General features: G+C 46.6%; 1 protein-coding gene across 2 annotated transcripts in view; it reads right to left on the bottom strand.

Moving 5' to 3' along the window:
- The window catches only part of MAP3K2 (mitogen-activated protein kinase kinase kinase 2), a 261,008-nt gene that overhangs the window by 82,380 nt on the left and 154,219 nt on the right, over positions 1 to 24,409 (bottom strand). For both annotated transcript variants that reach the window (XR_010182011.1, XM_063933967.1), the window contains exons 6-11: positions 4,404 to 4,517; positions 3,352 to 3,451; positions 3,039 to 3,169; positions 2,856 to 2,935; positions 2,701 to 2,768; positions 1,317 to 1,409 (exon numbers count right to left, since the gene is read on the bottom strand). Coding sequence is in view for 1 of the 2 variants with exons in the window: in XM_063933967.1 (XP_063790037.1) it covers positions 1,317 to 1,409; positions 2,701 to 2,768; positions 2,856 to 2,935; positions 3,039 to 3,169; positions 3,352 to 3,451; positions 4,404 to 4,517 (586 nt within the window). In the remaining variant the exon portion in view is untranslated. The remainder of the gene's footprint in view (positions 1 to 1,316; positions 1,410 to 2,700; positions 2,769 to 2,855; positions 2,936 to 3,038; positions 3,170 to 3,351; positions 3,452 to 4,403; positions 4,518 to 24,409) is intronic.

Genomic DNA, 24,409 nt, shown 5'->3' with positions numbered 1-24,409 from the left:
TTTATGTTTGCCAACTAGTATCCCTGTTTGACAGGGTCACCGACCACGCTGCAGCAGCACTATCTGCAGGTCTCAGTCTAGTACCTGAGTGTGTAAATACAGACTTCAGGATAGCCTCCTGTTTTTTATCAACAGGCACCTATTAAAGTGGCCGTATCCTAAGACGGCAGTGCCACCTTTTTTGACAAACGTGTGAGCGCCTTATCCACCCTAGGGGATATCTCCCAGCGTAACTTATCCACCTGGTGGGAAAGGGTACGCCATCAGTAACTTTTTATAAATTACCAGTTTCTTATCGGGGGAACCCACGCTTTCACACACTTCATTTATTCATCTGATGGGGGAACAAAACACTGCCTGTTTTTTCTCCCCAAACCTAAAACCCATTTTTAGAGGTGCTTGGGTTAAAGTCAGAAATGTATAACACATTTTTTATTGCCGGGATCACGTCACGGATGTTCCTAGTGGATTGTGTATATGTCTCCACCTTGTCGACACTGGAGTCAGACTCCGTGTCGACATCTGTGTCTGCCATCTGAGAGAGCGGGCGTTTTTGAGCCCCTGATGGCCTTTGAGACGCCTGGGCAGGCGCGGGCTGCGAAGCCGGCTGTCCCACAGCTGTTACGTCATCCACCCTTTTATGTAAGGAGTTGACACTGTCGGTTAATACCTTTCACCTATCCATCCACTCTGGTGTCGGCCCCACAGGGGGCGACATCACATATATCGGCCTCTGTTCTGTCACCATATAAGCCTCCTCATTCAACATGTCGACACAGCCGTACCGACACACCGCAGACACCCAGGGAATGCTCTAAACGAGGACAGGACCCACAAAAGCCCTTTGGGGGGACAGAGTAAGAGTATGCCAGCACACACCAGAGCGCTATATATATACAGGGACTAACTGAGTTATGTCCCTAATAGCTGCTTTTTATATAATATACTGTATACAGTGCCAATTTTAATGCCCCCCCTCTCTTTTCCCTCTTACTTTCTAAGAGCTCAGGAGAGCCCCTAGTGTGCATCCAACCTCGGCCGGGCACGAAATCTAACTGAGGCTTGGAGGAGGGTCATGGTGGGAGGAGCCAGTGCACACCAGGTAGTCTAAGATCTTTCTAGAGTGCCCAGCCTCCTTCGGAGCCCGCTATTCCCCATGGTCCTTACGGAGTTCCCAGCATCCACTAGGACGTTAGAGAAATAATGGTTATTAAATAAATCTTTCTTATCTGTGCAAACGTGTTTAACGGATCTATTTTAGATTTGGCCATATAGGTACATACATGTGTATGGCCACTTTTTAAATGGTTGCTTACCATCACAAAAATCCTGATGATGGTAGGAAATGTGATATCTCCGAGGGTAAGTACCACCCTTTCCAAATTTCTCAAACACTGGAATGTCATAATCTAGGAGAAATAGGCAAACAATTAACCCTAGATGTAATTCCCAAATTAGCATAAATCATACAGATGTAGCTATGCTTAATGTGTCTGTGACCGGACGCGCCTCGTTTGCTGCAATGTGCGCACATGCCAATGTAAGCATGCATCTTATTTGCGCCTGCGCCCTTTAACATTGTATTGAGGGGCAAAAGCCGCAGCCCTTGCACAGCTGCGAGTAGGCCTGCTGTCAGTGCTCGTGCGGCAGTTTCAGAGCCAAAATGAGTGTGCCTACATCTGTATGTTAAGTACAGGGTTCACAGACCAGCAAGTAGATGGAGTGACATCTGCAAATTACATATCTATCAGAGCTTGGAGAAATATAAAGTGGAGAGAGATACCAACCAGGCTGGGGGGGGAGGGGGGGAAAGTTTACTTTACCAGGTATAAAATCATAGGACCTGACTTGTTCTCCAGTACTGCCCCAACTGCTATCTACCCTTGATCCCTTCCTACCACCAGTACTGGCTGCCCCTAACTCCTCTTGCCCCCAGTATTGCTCCAGCATCTACCCTTAACGCATCTACCCCCCCAGCTCTGCCTGCCCCTAAATTCCTCCTTGCCCCACAAGTACTGTCCCAGCTGTCATGTACATTTACCCCTCCTAACCCCCAGTACTGCCTCAGTTGCTATCTACCCTTGATCCCTCCCTACCCCCAGCACTGCCTGCCCCTAGCCCCAACTCCCCACTGTCCCAACTGCTATATTGAATTAGCCCCTTCTACTCCAAGAACTGCCTGCACTTACCCCCCTCTACCCCAACTGATGCTTGCCCTTAACCCCCTCTACTCCAAATTCTACTTGCAACCAGAACTGTCCCAACTGCTGTCTGCCCTCATCCACCATATTATGTGATGGTACCCAGAACAGTGGAATATGACCCCAATGTTTTTTTTTTTTTTTTTTATTAAAAGACAGTTGTCCCACCAATTTTTTCACTGAAGCTGCATTTAATTTTCCTCATACCAGTAAAGATAACACACTAGTTCAGTTACAGCAGGGATGGGGAACCTTCGGCCCTCCAGCTGTTGTTGAACTACACATACCAGCATGCCTTGCTACAGTTTGGCTATTTGGCCATGCTAAAACTGTTGCAGGGCATGCTGGGATGTGTAGTTCAACAACAGCTGGAGGGCCGAAGGTTCCCCATCCCCGAGTTACAGAAATGCACCAATGCACGGCAGTTTATATAAAAACAACTAAAGTGACAATTATTTCAGTTTCTCTGAGCTTAGGGGCACAAGCATCTGCACCTCACCTGAGAACTCCTGGTAATTGTCTGGATAACTCTGAGCTCGGGGCATCCTGGACTTGTGATAGATTTCCCTAGGAGATGCAACCGAAAAACAAATTCATTTTGACTACACAAAAATTTTATATTTTAATTTTCATACTATCACATGTCTAACTTACCCATCTAAAGGGCTATCAAGAGATGGGCAGCTGCCAGAGCCAGAGTTTTCAGGACTACTGAGTGACAATGGATCCAGCATCTGTACCACAAAGAATCAAGACAAAAATACTAATTTGATACATATACATAACTAATGAATTATTTTTTTTTATATATTTTAAGAAGATTATGAATGGGTTTACCTGGTCCATGCTCTCTGGAATAAATTCTCCTTCACTGTTTATGCTGGTGAAGGATCCATTTCGGACACCTTGGTGCAATTCATCTGGAATGTAGCCTGGGGGAGGGGAACTCCTATCCCTTGTCTGATTACCTACACAAGGCAAATTTAGAACATAGTGAAACTAAAAAGGAATACAGAATGTAGATCACATCCAAGTTGTTCACAGGAATAAGTCGCTTTTGGCATTCCAGTCCCCGCATACATCATAAATGTAGTGCAGGCAAGTTGCCCTATTCTGCTAGTAATATATTACATATATATTTACAACCTACCGAGAATAGCTGTCCTGTCCTTCCTCTCTGTTCCTCTAAACACTGTGTTATCCAGATCTTCCAGAGACGGAATGTGCTCCACATCACACAAGACGGGGATCTAAATCCGCAAGAAGATAGAACTTTATTGTACATAACGCTTCTATACTCCTGTTGCTGGAAAACTACGGCTGATATACAGAGTCAAACTACACAATGCAACAAGTGCTTAGTACTTTTTGGATCTATTTTCATTTCCCAATAAATATATTTAAAATTGTATGAACTTCATTCCTTACCTTGCGCCAGAGGTTCTCAAACGCGGTCCTCAAGGCACCCCAACGGTCCAGGTTTTAAGTTTATCCATGCTTGTCCACAGGTGACTTAAAGATGTAGCCATGCTTATCTTACTGCGATGCGACAGGTTTAATCACAGCACGCTGCATTGCATGCCAGGCTGCGACTATTCGCAGTCTGCAATCGCGTCATTAATTCCTTTAGGGATTACTTGAGCAATCGCAGTCGCAGCCTGGCATGCCAAGCAGCAAGCCGTGTTGCAACATGCTGCATCACAGCAAAGATGAGCATTGTTGCAGCATGCTGCATCACAGCAAAGATGAGCAATGCTACATCTATAATTAGCACCTCAGTCAATTTGATTTAACAGTTTCCTTAGCTATGTATATACCTAAAACCTGGACCGTTGGGATGTCTTGAGGACTGCGTTTGAGAAATAGTTTGGATTAGCTCCAGAAATCCATCACGGAATCACAAACCTGTAAACTGTTGAAGAGACGGAACAGATATTGGTATGTGACTTGTTACTAAGGGTTTAATTCAATGGTCTGAAAATTCAGTTGGGGGTCTGACTTTTCAAACATTTGAATTCCCCCCTAAATGTCTTACAGGAACAGAGTAGAGTAATAAGGCAGTAAAGATATATGGCAGCACGATTCAGAGAATTAAAATGAACAAAAACTGTAATAGCTTCCAGTTCATTAGAAATTATTCTACAATACGCACAATAAATACAAAAAGGGAAATGGTGTTGACAGGGGAATATGGTGGCTGACCTGATTGTGAACATGCAGAACCAGCAATATTTTAAGACTCTTCATGTGAGCGCTTCTGTCAAGCAATTCCACAGCTTTGTTCAAATCATCCTGCGTTTTCAACGGTATTACCAGCTGTAAAAATCAAGTACAGTTTGTTTAAACCAACTGGACCCCATAAGACCTGCAGAAATGGGAGAGTTTATAACCAATAGTATTTCACAGGAATAATAAACACTATGCACTGAACTTATGAACTATTACTGGTAATGCACTTTTCATGCAATATTTCTAGGACATAATATAGTTAATTATTGAGCTGAAGCAGCAATGTGATGTTACACGAAGTCACAAAACTAAAAACAATTGAATGGATCATTTGCAAAGCCATAATGACATCTGTCAAAAGAAGACGTACGTCCTGTAAACCAATTCACCTTGTACACAGTGGAAAATTTCCCCATCCTATACTGTATAATGAATGGCTAACACTGCTCCTCGCTCTACAGGTGGAATAAGGGTTTGGGTGTGCCGGCGGCCACTAGATTGCAACCGACTGTGCAATTCAAATGTTGTTCTGTTCAGCAGTCGTCGCGGACATTACTGTTATGTTCCATCATTTTGATGGTCTAGTTAGTAACTAGCAGACTATAATGCACCAGTAAAATGAATACCGAAGAAGGTGCTAATAGTCACCAAGGAGGCTGATCATCAAATGATTTTAAAATTTCTGCCACGAACAGAGCAGTCAATGGTACCTTCAGCATTGCCTTAAAACCCTTAAGTCACAGTATTAAATTCCTGGACAGGTCTGCTAGCTTTTCTTTGTAGTCTTTTATAGGGACTGGAGAATGGAAAAAAATTAAAATGGGAGCTAGTCTTTAACACGGAAAAGAGCAGCATCCATTTAATATAGAAAGGAGTACCAATTCTGACCCAATGATGTATGTTGTGTAAAGTTTCAGTATTTACACCCCGCCTTCCAAAAAAACAAAACAAAACAAAAAACCTATATAAATCCATACCCTAGGTTGGCTTAGGCTGTAATGGTAGAGGATGGTCAGTGTTCTGGTCGATGGGGGAAGTTTGTGTTCTGCAGTATCGGATGTCCATGGCCAACGTGTCACAGCACCACCGGGACCTGGAAGGAGACAATGGAGCTGCTGTTGTCGACATGCTATGCATGCCGACAGTTCCACCCAGTCAACATTGTCATGTCAACAAGTCCTACCACACGCGGGAAAAACATACTGCAGGCTGAACGTCCACGGAACCCTAATGGCTTCCTCTACAAAAGCTCTCTAATCCCTGGACTGGGCACATAACAAAGGAACCTTGCAGTTGTGCCGAGAGGCCATGAGGTCCACCTCTGGCAGACCCCACCGCCAAACCAAGTGGGTGAAAAGCCCACTCCCCTGGTAGGATTACACCCGGGAGAAAGTTCACATCCCAATTTTCCACCTCTTGTATGAAAAGGATATTGCTGGCACGAATGCCTCCACCTCAGACAATATTCAAGGCACTTCTGTCATTACCTGGAGCTCCTGGTGTCCCCCTGATAATGGACATATGCCACCGCTGTGGCACTGTCCAAGTGGATTCAGACCGGGCACCTCACGAAAAATGGCTGAGATCAGGATAGCAAAAGCTAAATGCCTTGGAGTGCCAAAATGTAGATAGGAAGGGCAGACACCTGCTGAGACCAAAGACCCTGCATGTGAAGGTGTAGGGTTACTGGCGACCAACCCAGAAGGCTGGCATCCCCAGACACAATAACCTAGGATTGAATGGCCAGATAACCCCCCCCCCCCCCTTCCCCTAGAATTTCCCAGGAGTGGAACCTGGCATATGTTCCCAATAAATCACATGCATAACAGGGCCGAGTGACGCTCCAAGTCCAGAAACCTCTGTAACATTACCTGAGGTTGACAATGGGTTGAAATGAGCAGTCTAAACGCTATTGAGCAAAATACCCTGGTCTGCTGATATACCAGAAAGGAAGAGACGCAATGGACTGATCCAAGGCCGACCTTTTAGGTTTATCACATATCCCTGCTGAATGACCTCCAATACCCAATTGATCCAGGCAGGACCTCTCCCACCTGTCTCTGAAGTGGTTAGACAACCTCCCACTTCTGTGCCAGATATCTTGACTCTGAGTCCATTGTCCAGTATCCATCAATGTTGAAGGTTACAGTAAGAGATACTGCTCCCCAACACCTCAGACTCATCTGTGACCCTTGTGTTCAAGTATGAAGCCACTACAGCAGTGGATGTCATGTTTCCCAAGATAGCAATATTTGGGAGCGTACCCAAGTATGAGACTAATTCCACTTGGAGAGGAAATCTGCCTGAATGGTCCAGTAGTAGAATGTTTTGAACTCCACCACATTGAAAATTCAGGCAAATTTTCTTAGAACCTGCAGTAGTGGATCACCTCCTGACGCAGACGGAGGTGTGATCGGACCAAAGTTCAGTGGGAGACAATGTTGTCCCTTGGAAGAAAAAAGATTTGGGGTGACGTGTCCAATAGGGCACCCAAGTGAAGCATCTTTGCAATGGCACTGGGATGGATTTGTGCCAATTCAATATCCAATCATGTGACTAAAGGACCTGCACAGTCAGTTGAAGGTGTGTCACATTAGTCGTTTGACCGAGCCGCAATGAGATCATCCAGGTAAGGAAGTACTCTTGCTACCTGAAGCAGTAACCTAGAAACCATCACTGACAACACCTTGGTGATGACCCTGTAGCAGAGGTTCTCAAAAGGCAATCGTAATCCTCATGGCACCCCAAAGGTCCAGGTTTTAGGTATAACCATAGTTCAGCACAGATGGTTAAATCAAATCGACTGAGGTGCTAATTAAGTCACCTGTGGCCAAGCATGGATAAACTTAAAACCTGGACTGCTGGGGTGCCTTGAGGACAATGTTTGAGAACCTCTGCTATAGAGTCTGTCGACAGATCGAAGGGCAAGGTACAAAATTGGTAGGAAGTGCAGATTATCTTCCCAGACTGGGACATGTAAATACACATTCCTGACACCCAGGGACACCAGGAATTCCTCCAGTACTAAACAGTCTAATGGACCAGAGAGATTCCATTTGACTCTGGAGACCAGGAGGTACCAGACATTCTTGAAGGACCATGGCTTTAACTGGGCCGAGAGGGAGGCCTGTCGTAAAGAACAGGAGGAAGCTCCTGAAAGTCTAAAATGTACCCTCTTGTTACGATGCTACACACCCAGGAGCCTTGAGTTGTCTGCAACCATGTCGCAAAAACACTGAAGACCAACCGCCATTGGCGGAGCCTCCAGTAGTGGGCGTTGGCCGTCATGTGTACAGTTTATACAACAGCTTGGGAGACAGCCGGCATGCTGCCCAAGTCTGCCTGCCTGTAGCCTTACCTCCTCTGGAGACTGACCCATTGCTCTGCATTGGCAGCTGAATCTATGTCTCCCTTGGGAGCACAAGGAAGCTGCCTTGGACTTAGGAGCCAACAAAGTTAGATTTACATAGTTGTTGAGGTAGAAAAAAAAAGACAAATGTCCATTGAATTCAACCTGTATTACAAATTTTTAATTAAATGCTGTATCCTTGGATATTTTTTTCAGCTAGGAATTTATCGAATCCATTTTTAAACTTATTGATTGAATCCACCATTAGTACCTTCTCTGGCAGAGATTTCCAAATCCTTACTGCTCTTACTGTAAAGAACCCTTTTCTCCGTTGTGTATTACATTTTTTTCTTCTAACCTCATCAGGTGTCCTCGTGTCCTATGTAGCGTTTTTTTGATACACAAATAGTTTGATAAATCCTTGTATTGTCCATTTATTTATTTATAAATAATAATAATGTCCCCTCTCAATCGCCTCTTTTCAAGTCCCTCTAAACCCTTAACCAGTTTGGTGGCTCGCCTCTGAACCCTTTTGAGTTCCAAGATACCTATTTTATAGTGAGGTGCCCAGAACTGTACACAATATTCCAAGTGTGATTTATACAGTGGCAGGATTACACTCTCATCCCTCGTCTCCATTCCCCATTTTATGCATGCTAACACCTTATTTGCTTTTGTTGCTGCATTTTGACATTGCATACTGCTACTAAGTTTATCGACCAGCATCCCCAAATCTTTTTCAACTACCGTTATCCCTACATTATCCTCATTTAGTTTATATGCTGCCCAATTGTTCCTAGTCCCAAAGTGCATAACTTTACATTTGTCTATATTGAAGCTCATTCTCCATTTATCCACCCAGACCTCAAGTCTGAGTAACCATTCTGTAGAGACTCAACATCCTTGTTTGAATTAATTACTCTACATAGTTTAGCATCGTCAGCGAAAATGGACACATGGACACTGTGCTTTCTAGTCCCTCTCCTAGGTCATTAATGAATATGTTAAACAGCAATGACCCGAGTACTGAACCCGGCTGTTTTTGTTGACCTTGGGAATATACAAATTAGTGTACTTGAGCGCAGTTGTAAAAACATCCCACATTTCAGCCGTAGTCTTACCATGAAATACAACTTCCCAATTGATGTCCTTCATTGCTTGTTTCAGCAATATGAAATTAGCTTTTCTAAAGTTAAAAGTCTTTGTTAGACCCTTATATTGTTGTTTTTGGAATCTGATATCGAATGTGATCATATTATGATCACGATTTCCTGAGGTCTCCCCTATTTGATATTATTTCCTCATTATTAGTTAGTACTAGGTCCAGTCTAGTCCTATGCCTAGTTGGAGCCTCGATTACCTGGGACAAGTAATGATCTTTTAGCATGTTTAAGAACCTGTTACACCTAGCTGTATTTACTATTTCGGTGTTTCAATTTATGTCCGGGTAATTAAAGTCCCCAACATTAATGACATCCCCCATTCCTGCAGCTTTTTCGATTTGCTGCAAGAGTTGTAATTTGTCAGACACACTAATATCTGGTGGTTTACAGTGTGTCCCTATTAAAAGTTTTTCGAAATCTCAACCCATAATGACTCCATGTTATCTCCAGTCCCCTCGTAAATTACCTCCTTTAAAATAGGATTTTAATTACCTACCGGTAAATCCTTTTCTCGTAGTCCATAGAGGATACTGGGGGGATCCATTTAGAACCATAGGGGGTACAGACGAGTCCACTAGGAGCCTTGGACACTAAGAATTTGATAGCGTGCGTTGGAGCCTCCCTCTATGCCCCTCCTACCAGACTCAGTCAAGGAAACTGTGCCCGAGGAGACGGACATACTTTGAGAAAAGGATAGATAAAGATAGTGGCAAGATTACAAACCATCACACAGAACAATAGGAAAGCCATGCTAACCAAACTTGAAACATGAACAGCAACAGCTGAACAAACCAGAATACTTAACCAAGTAACAGTGCAGGAAGAACAAAGCACCGGACGGGCACCCAGTATCCCCTACGGACTACGAGAAAAGGATTTACTGATGGGCAATTAAAATCCTATTTTCTCTTACGTCCTAGAGGATACATTTAGTACCATGGGGAAGTACCAAAGCTCCCAAACCGTGTGGGAGGGTGCTGAGGTTCCTGCAGAACTGATTGACCAAACTGAAGGTCCTCAGAGGCCAAAGTATCAAACTTGTAAAACTTTGCGAACGTGTTCGAACCTGACCAAGTAGCTGCTCGGCAGAGCTGTAAAGCAGACACCCCGGGCAGCCGCCCAAGAAGAGCCCACCGACCTAGTAGAGTGACCCTGTACAGATTTTGGAACCGGCAAGCCTGCCGTGGAATAAGCACGCTGGATTGTGAGCTTGATCCAGCGTGCAATAGACTGCTTTGAAGCAGGACACCCACTTTTATTGGGATCCTAGAGAACGAACAGAGAGTCAGATTTTCTGTGACGAGCTGTTCTCTTCACATACACCTTCAAAGCCCTCACAACACCCAAAGACTTTGAAGTAGCAGAGGTGTCCATCACAGCCAAAACCACAATCGGTTGGTTAATGTTAAAAGTGGACACCACCTTAGGAAGAAATTGCTGATGAGTTCAGAGTTCAGCTTTGTCCTCATGGAAAATTAAGTAGGGACTCTTGTGAGACAACGCCCCCAGTTCCGACACACGTCTTGCTGAGGCCAAGGCCAACAGTGTGACGGTCTTTCATGAAAAGTACTTTACGTCAACCTCCTGTAACGGTTCAAAACCAGTCCGACTGGAGGAACTGCAGCACCAAATTGAGATCCCAAGGTGCCGTGGAAGGACAACCTTCAAGAACGTCTGGACCTCAGGGAGAGAAGACAATTGTTTCTAAAAGAAAATAGACAAAGCCGAAATCTGGACTTTAATTGAACCTAGGCGTAGGCCCACATCCACTCCCGACTGCAGAAAAAGCAGGAGACGTCCCAGATGAAATTCCACCGCAGAATATTGTCTGGTCTTGCACCAAGAGACATACTTATTCCATATACGGTGGTAATGTTTAGACGTTACCCATTTCCTGGCTTGGATCATAGTCGAGATGATCTTGACAGGAATCCCTCTCCTAACTAGGATCAGCCGTTCAACCTCCATGCCGTTAAACGTAGCAGCAGTAAGTCTTGATAGACGAACGGGCCCTGTTGCAGAAGATCCTCGCAAAAAGGCAGAGGCCACGGATCTTCGAGGAGCATCTCCAGAAGGTCCGCGTACCAGGCCCTTCTTGGCCATGCTGGAGCAATGAGTATTGCTTGAACCTTTTCCCTTCTTTTTAGAATTCTTGGGATCAGAGGAAGTGGAGGAAACACGTACACCATCTGGTAGATCCACGGAGTTGTCAGAGCGTCTACCACCGCCTGTGGGTCTCCCGACCTGGAACCATACCACTTGAGTTTCTTTGAGATAAAGGAAATCATGTCGATTAGTGAATATCCCCACCGAAGTGTCAAGCACCTTCGGATGAAGGCTCCCCTCCCCCGGATGCAGGAAGTCTGCTTTCCAGTTGTCTACTCCTGAAAGACCGCCGACAACGCCACGGCGTGTTTTTCCGCCCAGAGGAGAATTCTACACCTCTGACATTGCTGCTCTGCTTTTCGTTCCGCCCTGTCAGTTTATGTACGTTACCGCCGTTACATTGTCCGACTGGACTTGAATGGCATGATTCCGAAGTAGAGATGAGACCTGCATAAGTGCGTTGTAGATAGCCCTGAGTTCCAGGATGTTTATTGGAAGGAAGACTTCCTGACTTAATCTTCGTTGAAACTGCACCCCAGCCTCTGAGGCTCCCATCCGTGGTTAGCAGGATCCAATTCTGAATCCCGAACCTCAGACACTCGACGAGGTGAGAAGTCTGTAGCCACCACAGAATTGAGATCCTGGCTCTTGCCAACAGACAGATCAACGGGGTATTTGAAGATGCGATCCGGACCATTTGTCCAATAGATTTAACTGGAAGGGCCTCGCATGAAACTTTCTGTACTGAAGCGCCTCGTAAGAGGCCACCATTTTCCCCAGAAGGCAAATGCACAGAGATCCGGGTTGGCTTCAGAACAGCCCGAACCATCGACTGGATCTCCATAGCCTTCTCCACGGGAAGGAACACACTGAGATTCTGTGTCCAGTATCATTCTCAGAAAGGAAAGCCTCTGCCTTGGTTCCAGGTGAGATTTTGGCAAGTTCAGAATCCACTCGTGATCCAGGAGTAGTCTGGTTGAGAGGCGAATATTGGCCATCAACCACTCCCTGCACGGTGTCTTTATCAGAAGATCGTCCAAGTATGGAATTATGTTCACTCCCTGTTTGCAGAGTAGAAACATCATCTCTACCATCACCTTGGTGAATACTCTCGGTGCCGTGGAGAGACCAAATGGCAGGGCCTGGAACTGGCAGTGGCAGTCCTGCAGTGCAAACGTAGATAAGCCTGATGAGGCGGCTGGATACGAATGTGAAGGAACGCATCCTTGATATCCAAAGACACTAGGACAGTGATGGCTAACCTTGACACTCCAGCTGTTGTTCCACTACACATCCCAGCATGCTCTGCTGCAGTTTTGCTATTTGGCATTGCTAAAACTGATGCAGGGCATGCTGGGATGTGTAGTTCAACAACAGCTGGAGTGTGAAGGTTAGCCATCACTGCACTAGGAATTCCCCTTCCTCTAGCCCTGAAACCACCACTCTCAGAGACTCCATTTTGAATTTTAACACTCGTAAGTATGGGTTCAACGACTTGAGGTTTAAAATCGGCCTTACCAGATTGTCCGGTTTCAGTACTACAAACAGGTTGGAATAATATCCCTTGTTTTGCAGATGAGGTGGAACTGGAACAATTACCGGAGTCTGTAACAATTTTTGAAAGGCGTCCTGTAAGGTTATACTTGCTTCCTGTGAGGTTAAGCCTGATTTGAAGAATCAGTGAGGTGGGAGCTCCTGAAACTCCAGTCTGTAACCCTGGGAAATAGGATCTATGACCCAGGAATCCTGGCATGATGTTGTCCAGATTAGTTGGGCTCCGACCTGCCGGTCTTCCAGGCATCGCGGTCCACCATCATGCTGAAGGCTTTGAAGAAGCAGAACTTGAGCTCTGTTCCAGTGAACCTGCAGGTGTTGGTTTTCGTGGTTTACCTCTAGCACCTCTGGTGGTGGTAGAAAAACCTCTGATTTTGCTCTTAAACTTGGCAGTCCGAAAGGACTGTAGAGTAGGTCTCGAGTAAGCCTTCCTGGTTGGGGGAGCTGCAGAAGGAAGATACGTGGACTTACCTGCAGTAGCTTGTGAGATCCATTTGTCTAGTTCATCTCCAAATAAGGCCTCTTCTGTGAAGGGTAGGCCTTCCACGCCTTTCCTGGAGTCTGCAACGGCAGTCCACTGGCGTAGCCATAAGCCTCTGCGTGCTGACACTGCCATAGCAGTGGTGCTTGCATTAAGTAAGCCTATTTCTTTTATGGCTTCCACCATAAAATTTGCAGAGTTCTGTATATGTTGCAGGAGTAAAATAATCTCCCCATTAGGCAAGGTACCTAACCCCTCAATTAGGTTACCCGACCATTTTACGATGGCCTTAGTAATCCACCCACATGATATAGCGGGTCTTTGTGCCACCCCGGCAGCTGTATACAAAGATTTGAGTGTATTCTCAATTCTACGATCAGCCGTGTCTTTTTGGGAGGCTGAACCAGGGACAGGCAATACAATTTTCCGTGACAGCCTGGATACTGATGCATCCACTATCTGTGGATTTTCCCATTTTTTTCTATCAGGAGGAAAGCAAAAAGATGATATCAACCTTTTAGAGATCTGAAATTTCCTATCAGGATTAACCCACGGTTCTTCAACTGGGGTATTTAGTTCCTTTGACACAAGAAAAGTGGCTGAGGATTTCATTTTTTACATTAAAATAAGACTTTCCAATCTCCTATGTTACCTTATCAGGGATATGCAGAATGTCTCTGATAGCCTCTATTACCTGTGACAGAGTAGCCTCCCCCACCTCTGAGTCCATCTCCCCCTCCTCCATGTCTGATCCGTCAACATCAGTCAGACTGCAGAATATGGGCCAAAGTACATTTTTGCAGACAAATGGCAGGGGAATGAGAAGCTGGTTTGTGTACAGAGTCTCTGTTCATAAACTCTCGATTGTCTTAAGTATTGCGTCTCTTTGTCAGTGCGGGACAATATAGAAGAGATATTGGAAATCATTCCCCGAATGTTATCCAGCCAAGCTGGCTCTGCCCCACTAGCCTGGGAGGGTACACTGCACTGAACCCCCTGGAGAAGAGGAACACTGTGCCTTACATGAAACACACTGTTTTCCTGACACACAGTGACCACACACACACACACACACACACACACACACACACACACACACACACACACACACAGAGGAAAAGGTTAAATGCACAATTAACCCACAAAGAGCCCTTCAAGAGATACACAGAGATAGCCTGGACCCAGCATACCGCACCCTTACTGCTAATGCCTAGTTTAGCCGGGTCACAGACTAAGTATCCAGAAAAAATAAATGCAGAAAACTCTTCAGGAGCTTCCATGCAACATGACCGGCTCCTCCGGGCACATTTTCTAAACTGAGTCTGGTAGGAGGGGCATAGAGGCAGGGGCTAGCGCACACTATCAAATTCTTAAAGTGCCCAATGCTCCTAGTGGACCAGTCTATACCCCCTATGGTACTAAATGGATCCCCAGTATCCTCTAGGACGTATGAGAAATACGGTTTTAAGAATGGTTTAACAAAGACAAACACCCTCTCCCTTTTTATTAGTCCTATCTCTCCTGAAGAGGGTGTACCCCTTCATTTTTGCTGCCCAGTCGTGAGAATCGTCCCACCATATCTCTGTAATGCCTATTATATTATACTGGTCATTAAGTGCAATTGTTTCAAATTCCCCCATTTTACTTGTTAGGCTTCTTGCATTTGCAATCATACACTTAAGTTTAGTAATTACCTGATCCGCAAGTTTTGTTGTTGATAACGTTTCCTTAGGAACTTGAGTTCTCCTTAAATTACCATTGCTGACTATTTCTCTCCTTCCCCCCTCTCCACCCCTATTATACTTTATACATCCCTGTTTTCTTTGCTCTCTAGTTGTCCCACTAATTCTTTCCAATTCCTCCCCCCAGGAACCTAGTTTAAAATCTCCTCCAACCTTCTAACTATCCTTACCCCCCAGCACTGCTGCCCCCTCCTCATTCAGGTGCAATCCATCGTGACAAAAAAGATGACACCTGACTGAGAAGTCTGCCCAGTGTTCCAAGAAACAAACCCCTCTCTCCTACACCAGTCTCTGAGCCACACATTTACCTCCCTATTCTCCCTCTGCCTCCCTGGACTAGCATATGGTACAGGTAATATTTCAGAGAATATTACCTTAGATGTCCTGGTCTATAGTTTTTGGCCTAGGCCCCTATAGTCTTTCTTAAGGACATCCCACCTAACGCCAACTTTGCCGTTGGTGCCAACGTACACCAAGACCTCCGGGTCGCTCCCGGCCCCTGCCAACAATCTTTCTACCCGGTCCGCAATGTGCCGTGCCCAAGCACCCGGGAGACAACAGATTGTACGGCGATCATGGCCCCGGAAGCAGATTGCCTTGTGTCTTCCTGATAATAAAATCCCCTACCACCACAATCTGACTAGGTACCTCGCTTTCTCTTGTTCCCTTTGTTCTGGAGGGACCTATCCTCCGGTTGCTAGAGGGAACGGTATTCTCCAGCTCAGTCATTTCCTCACTGCCATCCCCAGAATCTTTGTCCAATCGGGCAAATTTGTTTGGCAGATCGGAGATGTTCTGTCTCCCCCTCATCTTGCTTCTAACCGTGACCCAGCTGGCTACCTGATTGTCCTCGTCCTCTTGTACCAGTGTCTCACCCCCCCCCCCCCCCCTGCAACTCCTCCACCGTTCTATCTAAGCTCTGCTCGAGATTATGAATACCACCCGGTTGTGAGGAAGGCTGACTTGGAGGCAGCTACTGCAGCAATAATTTTGTCTAGTGTGGTACCAAAAAGTACCTAGTCATTAAATGGAAGGGACTCCAGGGCTATCTTGGAAGCAGTTCTGACCTACCACGTGCAATGCAATGGCAGAGATGAAACATGAGAAACTAGGATGCTAGAGTCAATGCCAGCTTCACCCAAGTAAGTTGCAGGATCCCTAATGATATCCATGACTGATAATAAATCAGAGAGGTGAACGCCAGATCTAAGGCTATCCTTAAGGAATCTGCCAACTCTCTTCTAAGGCTTTAGTCACCCATATCGAACACACTCTCCTATGCCACTTAACTGAGCAAAGGAATATATACATACATACGCATTGAGGGGAGGGACAGAACAAGAGCCTTTGGTGGAGCTGCCTGCAGATGGATACATGCTAAAGGGTGGGGGAGGAGCTAATTTGCAAAAAAATAATTCCCCCTAGTTTACCACAACTTAGGGATCAGATAACCCTGCTGTCACCCCAACTGTTGTGTTCTCACACATGGGGAGGAAAGGGGACAACACCACTAAGTCTGGAACAACTGAGCAGGGTGCCTTTGCCTACACTTCTGGCCACGGTGTGGATCCCTTTCGTGCTTTGGGTGCCAACCATAGCTTCTGTCTGTGGTGACAGAGCTGTGGCCCCCAGAGTGGGCAGCATATAGAGCAGCCAGTATGAGGGCCACCCAGACAAAACAAAATATAAAAAAAAAAAAAACACAACAACTAAGCTTCATGACCAGCTGAAAATGTGCGGCAGTATAAATAATCTAGCAGGTCAGGACAGTGGGTGGGGTATAGCGTAAGAAGATCTTGTGCTGCAGAACTTTTAATTATTAGTGCCCAGATTCCTCCAGAACCACCTATATCCATAGTTTCCAGTGGCGGTTTGGAGCATCAGCCATCCTGCTCTGTGTTTAAAAGATCCTTGAAAAAGCACTTTACAGCACAAAACATGTTGGACCACCCTTACTGGAGCCCTTTCTTACCACCCCTGCACAGACAGCCTGTGATATTACTTCTGGTGTGGAGCAGACGAACGTCCACACCACAGCAAGACACTAAATTATCAGAGAAAATGGCAAGCAGAGGTTAAGGTCAGCCATCTTTGTTCCACAGTATCCCAGTATAAAAAGGAGATTTATGGTAGACTTACCATGGTTAAATCTTTCTGCGAGGTACATTGGTTCCACAGGGAAACATCTGGGTGTAGAGATGGATCTTGATCCAGGCACCAACAGGCTAAAGCTTTAGACTGTCCCAGGATGCATTGGGGCCTCCTCTATAACCCCGCCTCCAGGCACTGAGAGCTCAGTTTAGTTAACCAGTCCAACGCAGTAGCAGGTAAAAGACGTTAGATGTTAGTCACCTAGAACCACGTTCTCACGACAGGAGAAGGGACTAGCAGCTAAATGTCATACAAACCCATAGAAGCTAGGTGCATCATGGTGGGCGCCCTATGGAACCAATGTACCTTGCAGAAAGAGATTTAACTATGGTAAGTCTACCATAAATCTCCTTTTCTGCTGCAGGGAAACATCGGGGATGTCCTAAAGCAGTTCCTCATGGGAGGGGACGCGCCGTAGCAGGTATGAGAACCCGGCGTCCAAAGGAAGTATCCTGGGAGGTGGAAGTATTGAAAGCATAGAACCTAATGAATGTGTTCACGGAGGACCACGTAGCCGCCTTGCACAATTGTTCAGCGGACACGCCTCAGCAGGACGCCCAAGAAGGTCCAACAGTCAGAGTAGAATGTGCTTTGATAGCAGCAGGAGCTGGAAGTCCAACCTGTACATAGGTATGTGCAATCACCATTCTAATCGACCTGACCAAATTTTGCTTATTTACAGGCCAGCCACGTTTGTGAAAACCAAAAAAAGTACAAAGAGTGCATCTAACCTCCTGATAGAGGCAGTCCTCTCCACATATATATGGACAGCCCATACCACATCCAAACACCGCTATTTGGAGGATAAACCAGATGAGATGAAGGCCGGAACTACAATCTCTCGGTTAAGGCGAAAAGATGACACCACCGTAGGCAAATAACCAGGGCGAGTTCGAAGAACTGCTGACACCCTCCTAGCAGAGGCAATAGCCAGTAGGAACAGGACCTTGACCGAGAGACATTTAAGGTCCACAGACACAAGAGGTTTAAAATGGAGACTCTTGCAGGGCATTCAGGACAACAGACAGATCCCATGGAGCCACAGGAGGGACATAGGGAGGCTGAATCCATAAAACACCCTGAGTGAAAGTATGAACGTCAGGAATAGACAATTTTTTTTCTGAAACCACACTGACAAGGCAGATATACGAACCTTGAGGGAGGCCAGACGAGGGCCTAAGTCCAGGCCTTGTTGCAGAAAAGCCAGAAGTCTGGCAGTACTGAATTTGTATGCATCGTAATTCTTAACAGCACACCAGTTGAAGTAAGAATTCCAGACCCTATAATAAATCCGTGCAGATTCCGGTTTGCGGGCCTTCAGCATAGTTTGGGGCGTCTCTGTTTATTAGAACGACTGTATAGTTCGAACTGGAGTCCTGTGAAGTGGACATACATGGCAGGTATATTTTTCTATGTGCTTATGTTAACCGCAGCGTGTTACATGTGCTGGCTGTTAATGTCCCCCCGCCGTATAACAATGAGGTTCTCCGACATGCTGCCAGATTCATAGCCCAATCCCCGGCGACACCTACGGTGTGTTTAGGGGACTTTAATATTGTAATGGACAAATATTTAGATAGATGGAGAGAAATCGTTGTGCCTACTAATTCTCAGTCTCTCACCTCCACCCCCTTTGCACGATTAGTTGCAGAGCTAGGGTTGGTGCATATCTGGAGAACCTGTAATGTTGCCGTTAGCCAATTCTCATGTCACTCAGCTACTTTTCACTCTCTCGCGTATAGACTTAGTTTTAATCTCTCCTGATCTTTCACCAGCTGTGGTGGGGATGGAATATCTTCTGAGGGGTATTTCTGATCATTCTCCTATCTCCCTCACTTTGAAGTTAGATCAGTATAGGGGAGCGAAAATATACGTTATGGTAAGAACTTACCGTTGATAACGGTATTTCTCCTATGTCCACAGGTTTCCACAGAATAACAATGGGATATGATGGAGCGACAGCGGATTGACACCAAACGATAACAAGCTTTCAGTCCTCCCAGGATGCAACGGGCCCATCCATACATCCACGCCCACTGGCTCAGGCAAATCAGTTGGATTCCAAAGCATTTAGGCAGGAGCATTATGAAGAACCCTATTCAGGCGAGAAAAACACACATGCACACCCTTCCATGCAAGAGGGAAGAGTTTAGTGAGTGTAAATATCCTCAAATTAAGTGCGTCAGGGTGGGATCCCTGTGGACATAGGAGAAATACTGTTATCAACGGTAAGTTCTTACCATAATGTATATTTCTCCAGCAGGGTCCACAGGTTATCCACAGGATAACAATAAGATTTTACTTACCGATAAATCTATTTCTCGTAGTCCGTAGTGGATGCTGGGACTCCGTCAGGACCATGGGGAATAGCGGCTCCGCAGGAGACAGGGCACAAAATTTAAAAGTTTGACCACTAGGTGGTGTGTACTGGCTCCTCCCCCTATGACCCTCCTCCATGCCTCAGTTAGGATACTGTGCCCGGACGAGCGTACACAATAAGGAAGGATTTTGAATCCCGGGTAAGACTCATACCAGCCACACCAATCACACCGTACAACTTGTGATCTGAACCCAGTTAACAGTATGACAAACGTAGGAGCCTCTGAACAGACGGCTCACAACAATAACAACCCGATTTTTTTGTAACAATAACTATGTACAAGTATTGCAGACAATCCGCACTTGGGATGGGCGCCCAGCATCCACTACGGACTACGAGAAATAGATTTATCGGTAAGTAAAATCTTATTTTCTCTGACGTCCTAGTGGATGCTGGGACTCCGTCAGGACCATGGGGATTATACCAAAGCTCCCAAACGGGCGGGAGAGTGCGGATGACTCTGCAGCACCGAATGAGAGAACTCCAGGTCCTCCTTAGCCAGGGTATCAAATTTGTAGAATTTTACAAACGTGTTCTCCCCTGACCACGTAGCTGCTCGGCAGAGTTGTAATGCCGAGACCCCTCGGGCAGCCGCCCAAGATGAGCCCACCTTCCTTGTGGAATGGGCCTTGACAGATTTAGGCTGTGGCAGGCCTGCCACAGAATGTGCAAGTTGAATTGTGCTACAAATCCAACGAGCAATCGTCTGCTTAGAAGCAGGAGCACCCAGCTTGTTGGGTGCATACAGTATAAACAGCGAGTCAGATTTTCTGACTCCAGCCGTCCTTGAAATATATATTTTCAATGCTCTGACAACGTCCAGCAACTTGGAATCCTCCAAAATCGCTAGTAGCCGCAGGCACCACAATAGGCTGGTTCAGGTGAAACGCTGAAACCACCTTAGGCAGAAAGTGAGGACGCGTCCGCAGTTCTGCCCTGTCCGAAAGGAAAATCAGATATGGGCTTTTATACGATAAAGCCGCCAATTCTGACACTCTCCTGGCTGAAGCCAGGGCCAGTAGCATGGTTACTTTCCATGTAAGATATTTCAAATCCACCGATTTGAGTGGCTCAAACCAATGGGATTTGAGAAAATCCAAAACTACATTAAGATCCCACGGTGCCACAGGGGGCACAACCGGGGGCTGTATATGTAGTACTCCTTTTACAAAAGTCTGGACCTCAGGAACTGAAGCCAATTCTTTCTGGAAGAAAATCGACAGGGCCGAAATTTGAACCTTAATGGACCCTAATTTGAGGCCCATAGACAATCCTGTTTGCAGGAAATGTAGGAATCGACCCAGTTGAAATTCCTCCGTCGGGGCCTTCCTGGCCTCACACCACGCAACATATTTTCTCCAAATGCGGTGATAATGTTGTGCAGTCACCTCCTTCCTGGCTTTTACCAGGGTAGGGATGACCTCTTCCAGAATGCCTTTTTCCCTTCGGATTCGGCGTTCAACCGCCATGCCGTCAAACGCAGCCGCGGTAAGTCTTGGAATAGACACGGTCCCTGCTGAAGCAGGTCCCGTCTTAGAGGTAGAGGCCACGGATCTTCCGTGAGCATCTCCTGAAGTTCCGGGTACCAAGTTCTTCTTGGCCAATCCGGAGCCACGAGTATCGTTCTTACTCCCCTTTGCCGTATAATTCTCAGTACTTTTGGTATGAGAGGCAGAGGAGGAAACACATACACTGACTGGTACACCCATGGTGTTACCAGAGCGTCTACAGCTATTGCCTGAGGGTCTCTTGACCTGGCGCAATACCTGTCCAGTTTTTTGTTGAGGCGGGACGCCATCATGTCCACCATTGGTCTTTCCCAATGGACCACAATCATGTGGAAGACTTCTGGATGAAGTCCCCACTCTCCCGGGTGCAGATCGTGTCTGCTGAGGAAGTCTGCTTCCCAGTTGTCCACTCCCGGGATGAACACAGCTGACAGTGCTAACACATGATTTTCTGCCCAGCGGAGAATCCTTGCAGCTTCTGCCATTGCCCTCCTGCTTCTTGTGCCGCCCTGTCTGTTTACGTGGGCGACTGCCGTGATGTTGTCCGACTGAATCAACACCGGCTGACCCTGAAGCAGAGGTTTTGCCAGGCTTAGAGCATTGTAGATTGCTCTTAGCTCCAGTATATTTATGTGAAGAGACGTCTCCAGGCTTGACTCGTGCATGGAATCTGCCGAATGGAATCGCTTCGTAAGAAGCTACCATTTTTCCCAGGACTCTTGTGCATTGATGCACAGATACTTTTCCTGGTTTTAGGAGGTTCCTGACTAGATCGGATAACTCCCTGGCTTTCTCCTCCGGAAGAAATACCTTTTTCTGAACAGTGTCCAGAATCATCCCTAGGAACAACAGACGTGTCGTCGGGATCAGTTGGGATTTTGGAAAATTCAGAATCCACCCGTGTTGTTGGAGCACTACTTGGGTTAGTGCTACTCCGACCTCCAGCTGTTCTCTGGATCTTGCCCTTATCAGGAGATCGTCCAAGTAAGGGATAATTAAGACGCCTTCTCTTCGAAGAAGGATCATCATTTCGGCCATTACCTTGGTAAAGACCCGGGGTGCCGTGGACAATCCAAACGGCAGCGTCTGAAACTGATAATGACAGTTTTGGACCACGAACCTGAGGTACCCTTGGTGTGAAGGACAAATTGGAACATGAAGGTAAGCATCCTTGATGTCCAAGGACACCATAAAATCCCCTTCTTCCAGATTCGCTATCACTGCTCTGAGTGACTCCATCTTGAACTTGAATTTTTGTATGTACAGGTTCAGAGATTTTAGATTTAGAATCGGTCTTACCGAGCCGTCCGGCTTCGGTACCACAAATAGCGTGGAGTAATACCCCTGTCCCTGTTGTAGGAGGGGTACCTTGACTATCACCTGCTGAGAATACAGCTTGTGAATGGCCTCCAATACCGTCGCCCTGTCGGAGGGAGACGTTGGCAAAGCAGACTTTAGGAAACGGCGAGGAGGGGACTTCTCGAATTCCAACCTGTAACCCTGAGATACTACCTGCAGGATCCAGGGGTCCACCTGCGAGTGAGCCCACTGTGCGCTGAAATGTTTGAGGCGGCCCCCCACCGCCCCTGAGTCTGCTTGTAAGGTCCCAGCGTCATGCTGACGCCTTTGTAGAAGCCGGGGAGGGCTTCTGCTCCTGGGAAGGAGCTGCTTGTTGCAGTCTCTTACCCTTTCCTTTGCCTCGGGGCAAATAGGAATGTCCTTTTGCTCGTTTGTTCTTATAGGAACGAAAGGACTGCGGCTGAAAAGCCTGCGGCTTTTTCTGCTGGGAGGTGACCTGGGGTAAAAAGGTGGATTTTCCGGCCGTTGCCGTGGCCACCAGATCCGATAGACCGACCCCAAATAATTCCTCCCCCTTATACGGCAATACTTCCATATGTCGTTTGGAATCCGCATCACCTGACCACTGGCGCGTCCATAAACTTCTTCTGGCAGATATGGACATCGCACTTACTCTTGATGCCAGAGTGCAAATATCTCTCTGTGCATCTCGCATATAAAGAAATGCATCCTTTAACTGCTCTATAGTCAGTAAAATACTGTCCCTATCCAGGGTATCAATATTTTCAGACAGTGACTCCGACCAAGCCACGCCAGCACTGCACATCCAGACTGAGGCGATTGCTGGTCTCAGTATAACACCCGTATGTGTGTATATACTTTTTAATGTATTCTCCAGCCTCCTATCAGCTGGATCCTTGAGGGCGGCCGTATCAGGAGACGGTAACGCCACTTGCTTTGATAAGCGTGTGAGCGCCTTATCCACCCTAGGAGGTGTTTCCCAGCGCGCCCTAACCTCTGGCGGGAAAGGGTATAATGCCAATAACTTCTTTGAAATTAGCAGTTTTCTATCTGGGGTAACCCACGCTTCATCACACACTTCATTCAGTTCCTCTGATTCAGGAAAAACTATCGGTAGTTTTTTCACACCCCACATAATACCCCTTTTTGTGGTACTTGCAGTATCAGAGATATGCAAAGCCTCCTTCATTGCAGTGATCATATAACGTGTGGCCCTACTGGAAAATACGTTTGTTTCTTCACCGTCGACACTGGATTCAGTGTCAGTGTCTGGGTCTGTGTCGACCGACTGAGGTAAAGGGCGTTTTACAGCCCCTGACGGTGTCTGAGACGCCTGGACAGGTACTAACTGGTTTGCCGGCTGTCTCATGTCGTCAACCGACTTTTGTAGCGTGCTGACACTATCCCGTAATTCCATAAACAAAGCCATCCATTCTGGTGTCGACTCCCTAGGGGGTGACATCACCATTACAGGCAATTGCTCCGCCTCCACGCCAACATCGTCCTCATACATGTCGACACACACGTACCGACACACAGCAGACACACAGGGAATGCTCTGATAGAAGACAGGACCCCACTAGCCCTTTGGGGAGACAGAGGGAGAGTTTGCCAGCACACACCCAAGCGCTATAAATATATATAGGGACAACCTTAATAAGTGTGTTCCCTTTATAGCAGCTCAAATATGATAAATATCGCCAATAAGTGCCCCCCCTCTCTGTTTTTACCCTGTTTCTGTAGTGCAGTGCAGGGGAGAGTCCTGGGAGCCTTCCTCGCAGCGGAGCTGGGCAGGAAAATGGCGCTATGTGCTGAGGAGAATAGGCCCCGCCCCCTTTTCGGCGGGCTTCTTCTCCCGTTTTTTTTGGAACCTGGCAGGGGTTAAATACATCCATATAGCCCCAGGGGCTATATGTGATATATTTTAGCCAGAATAGGTATATTACATTGCTGCCCAGGGCGCCCCCCCCAGCGCCCTGCACCCTCAGTGACCGCTGGTGTGAAGTGTGCGGAGAGCAATGGCGCACAGCTGCAGTGCTGTGCGCTACCTCATGAAGACTGAGACGTCTTCTGCCGCCGGTTTCTGGACCTCTTCTCTATTCGGCATCTGCAAGGGGGTCGGCGGCGCGGCTCCGGTGACCCATCCAGGCTGTACCTGTGATCGTCCCTCTGGAGCTAGTGTCCAGTAGCCTAAGAAGCAAATCCATCCTGCACGCAGGTGAGTT

The sequence above is a fragment of the Pseudophryne corroboree genome, chromosome 7 (assembly GCF_028390025.1).
Source record: "Pseudophryne corroboree isolate aPseCor3 chromosome 7, aPseCor3.hap2, whole genome shotgun sequence".
Lineage (NCBI taxonomy): Eukaryota > Metazoa > Chordata > Amphibia > Anura > Myobatrachidae > Pseudophryne > Pseudophryne corroboree.
The sequence above is the reverse complement of the archived record's forward strand: the minus strand, read 5'-3'. Positions and strand labels throughout refer to the sequence as shown.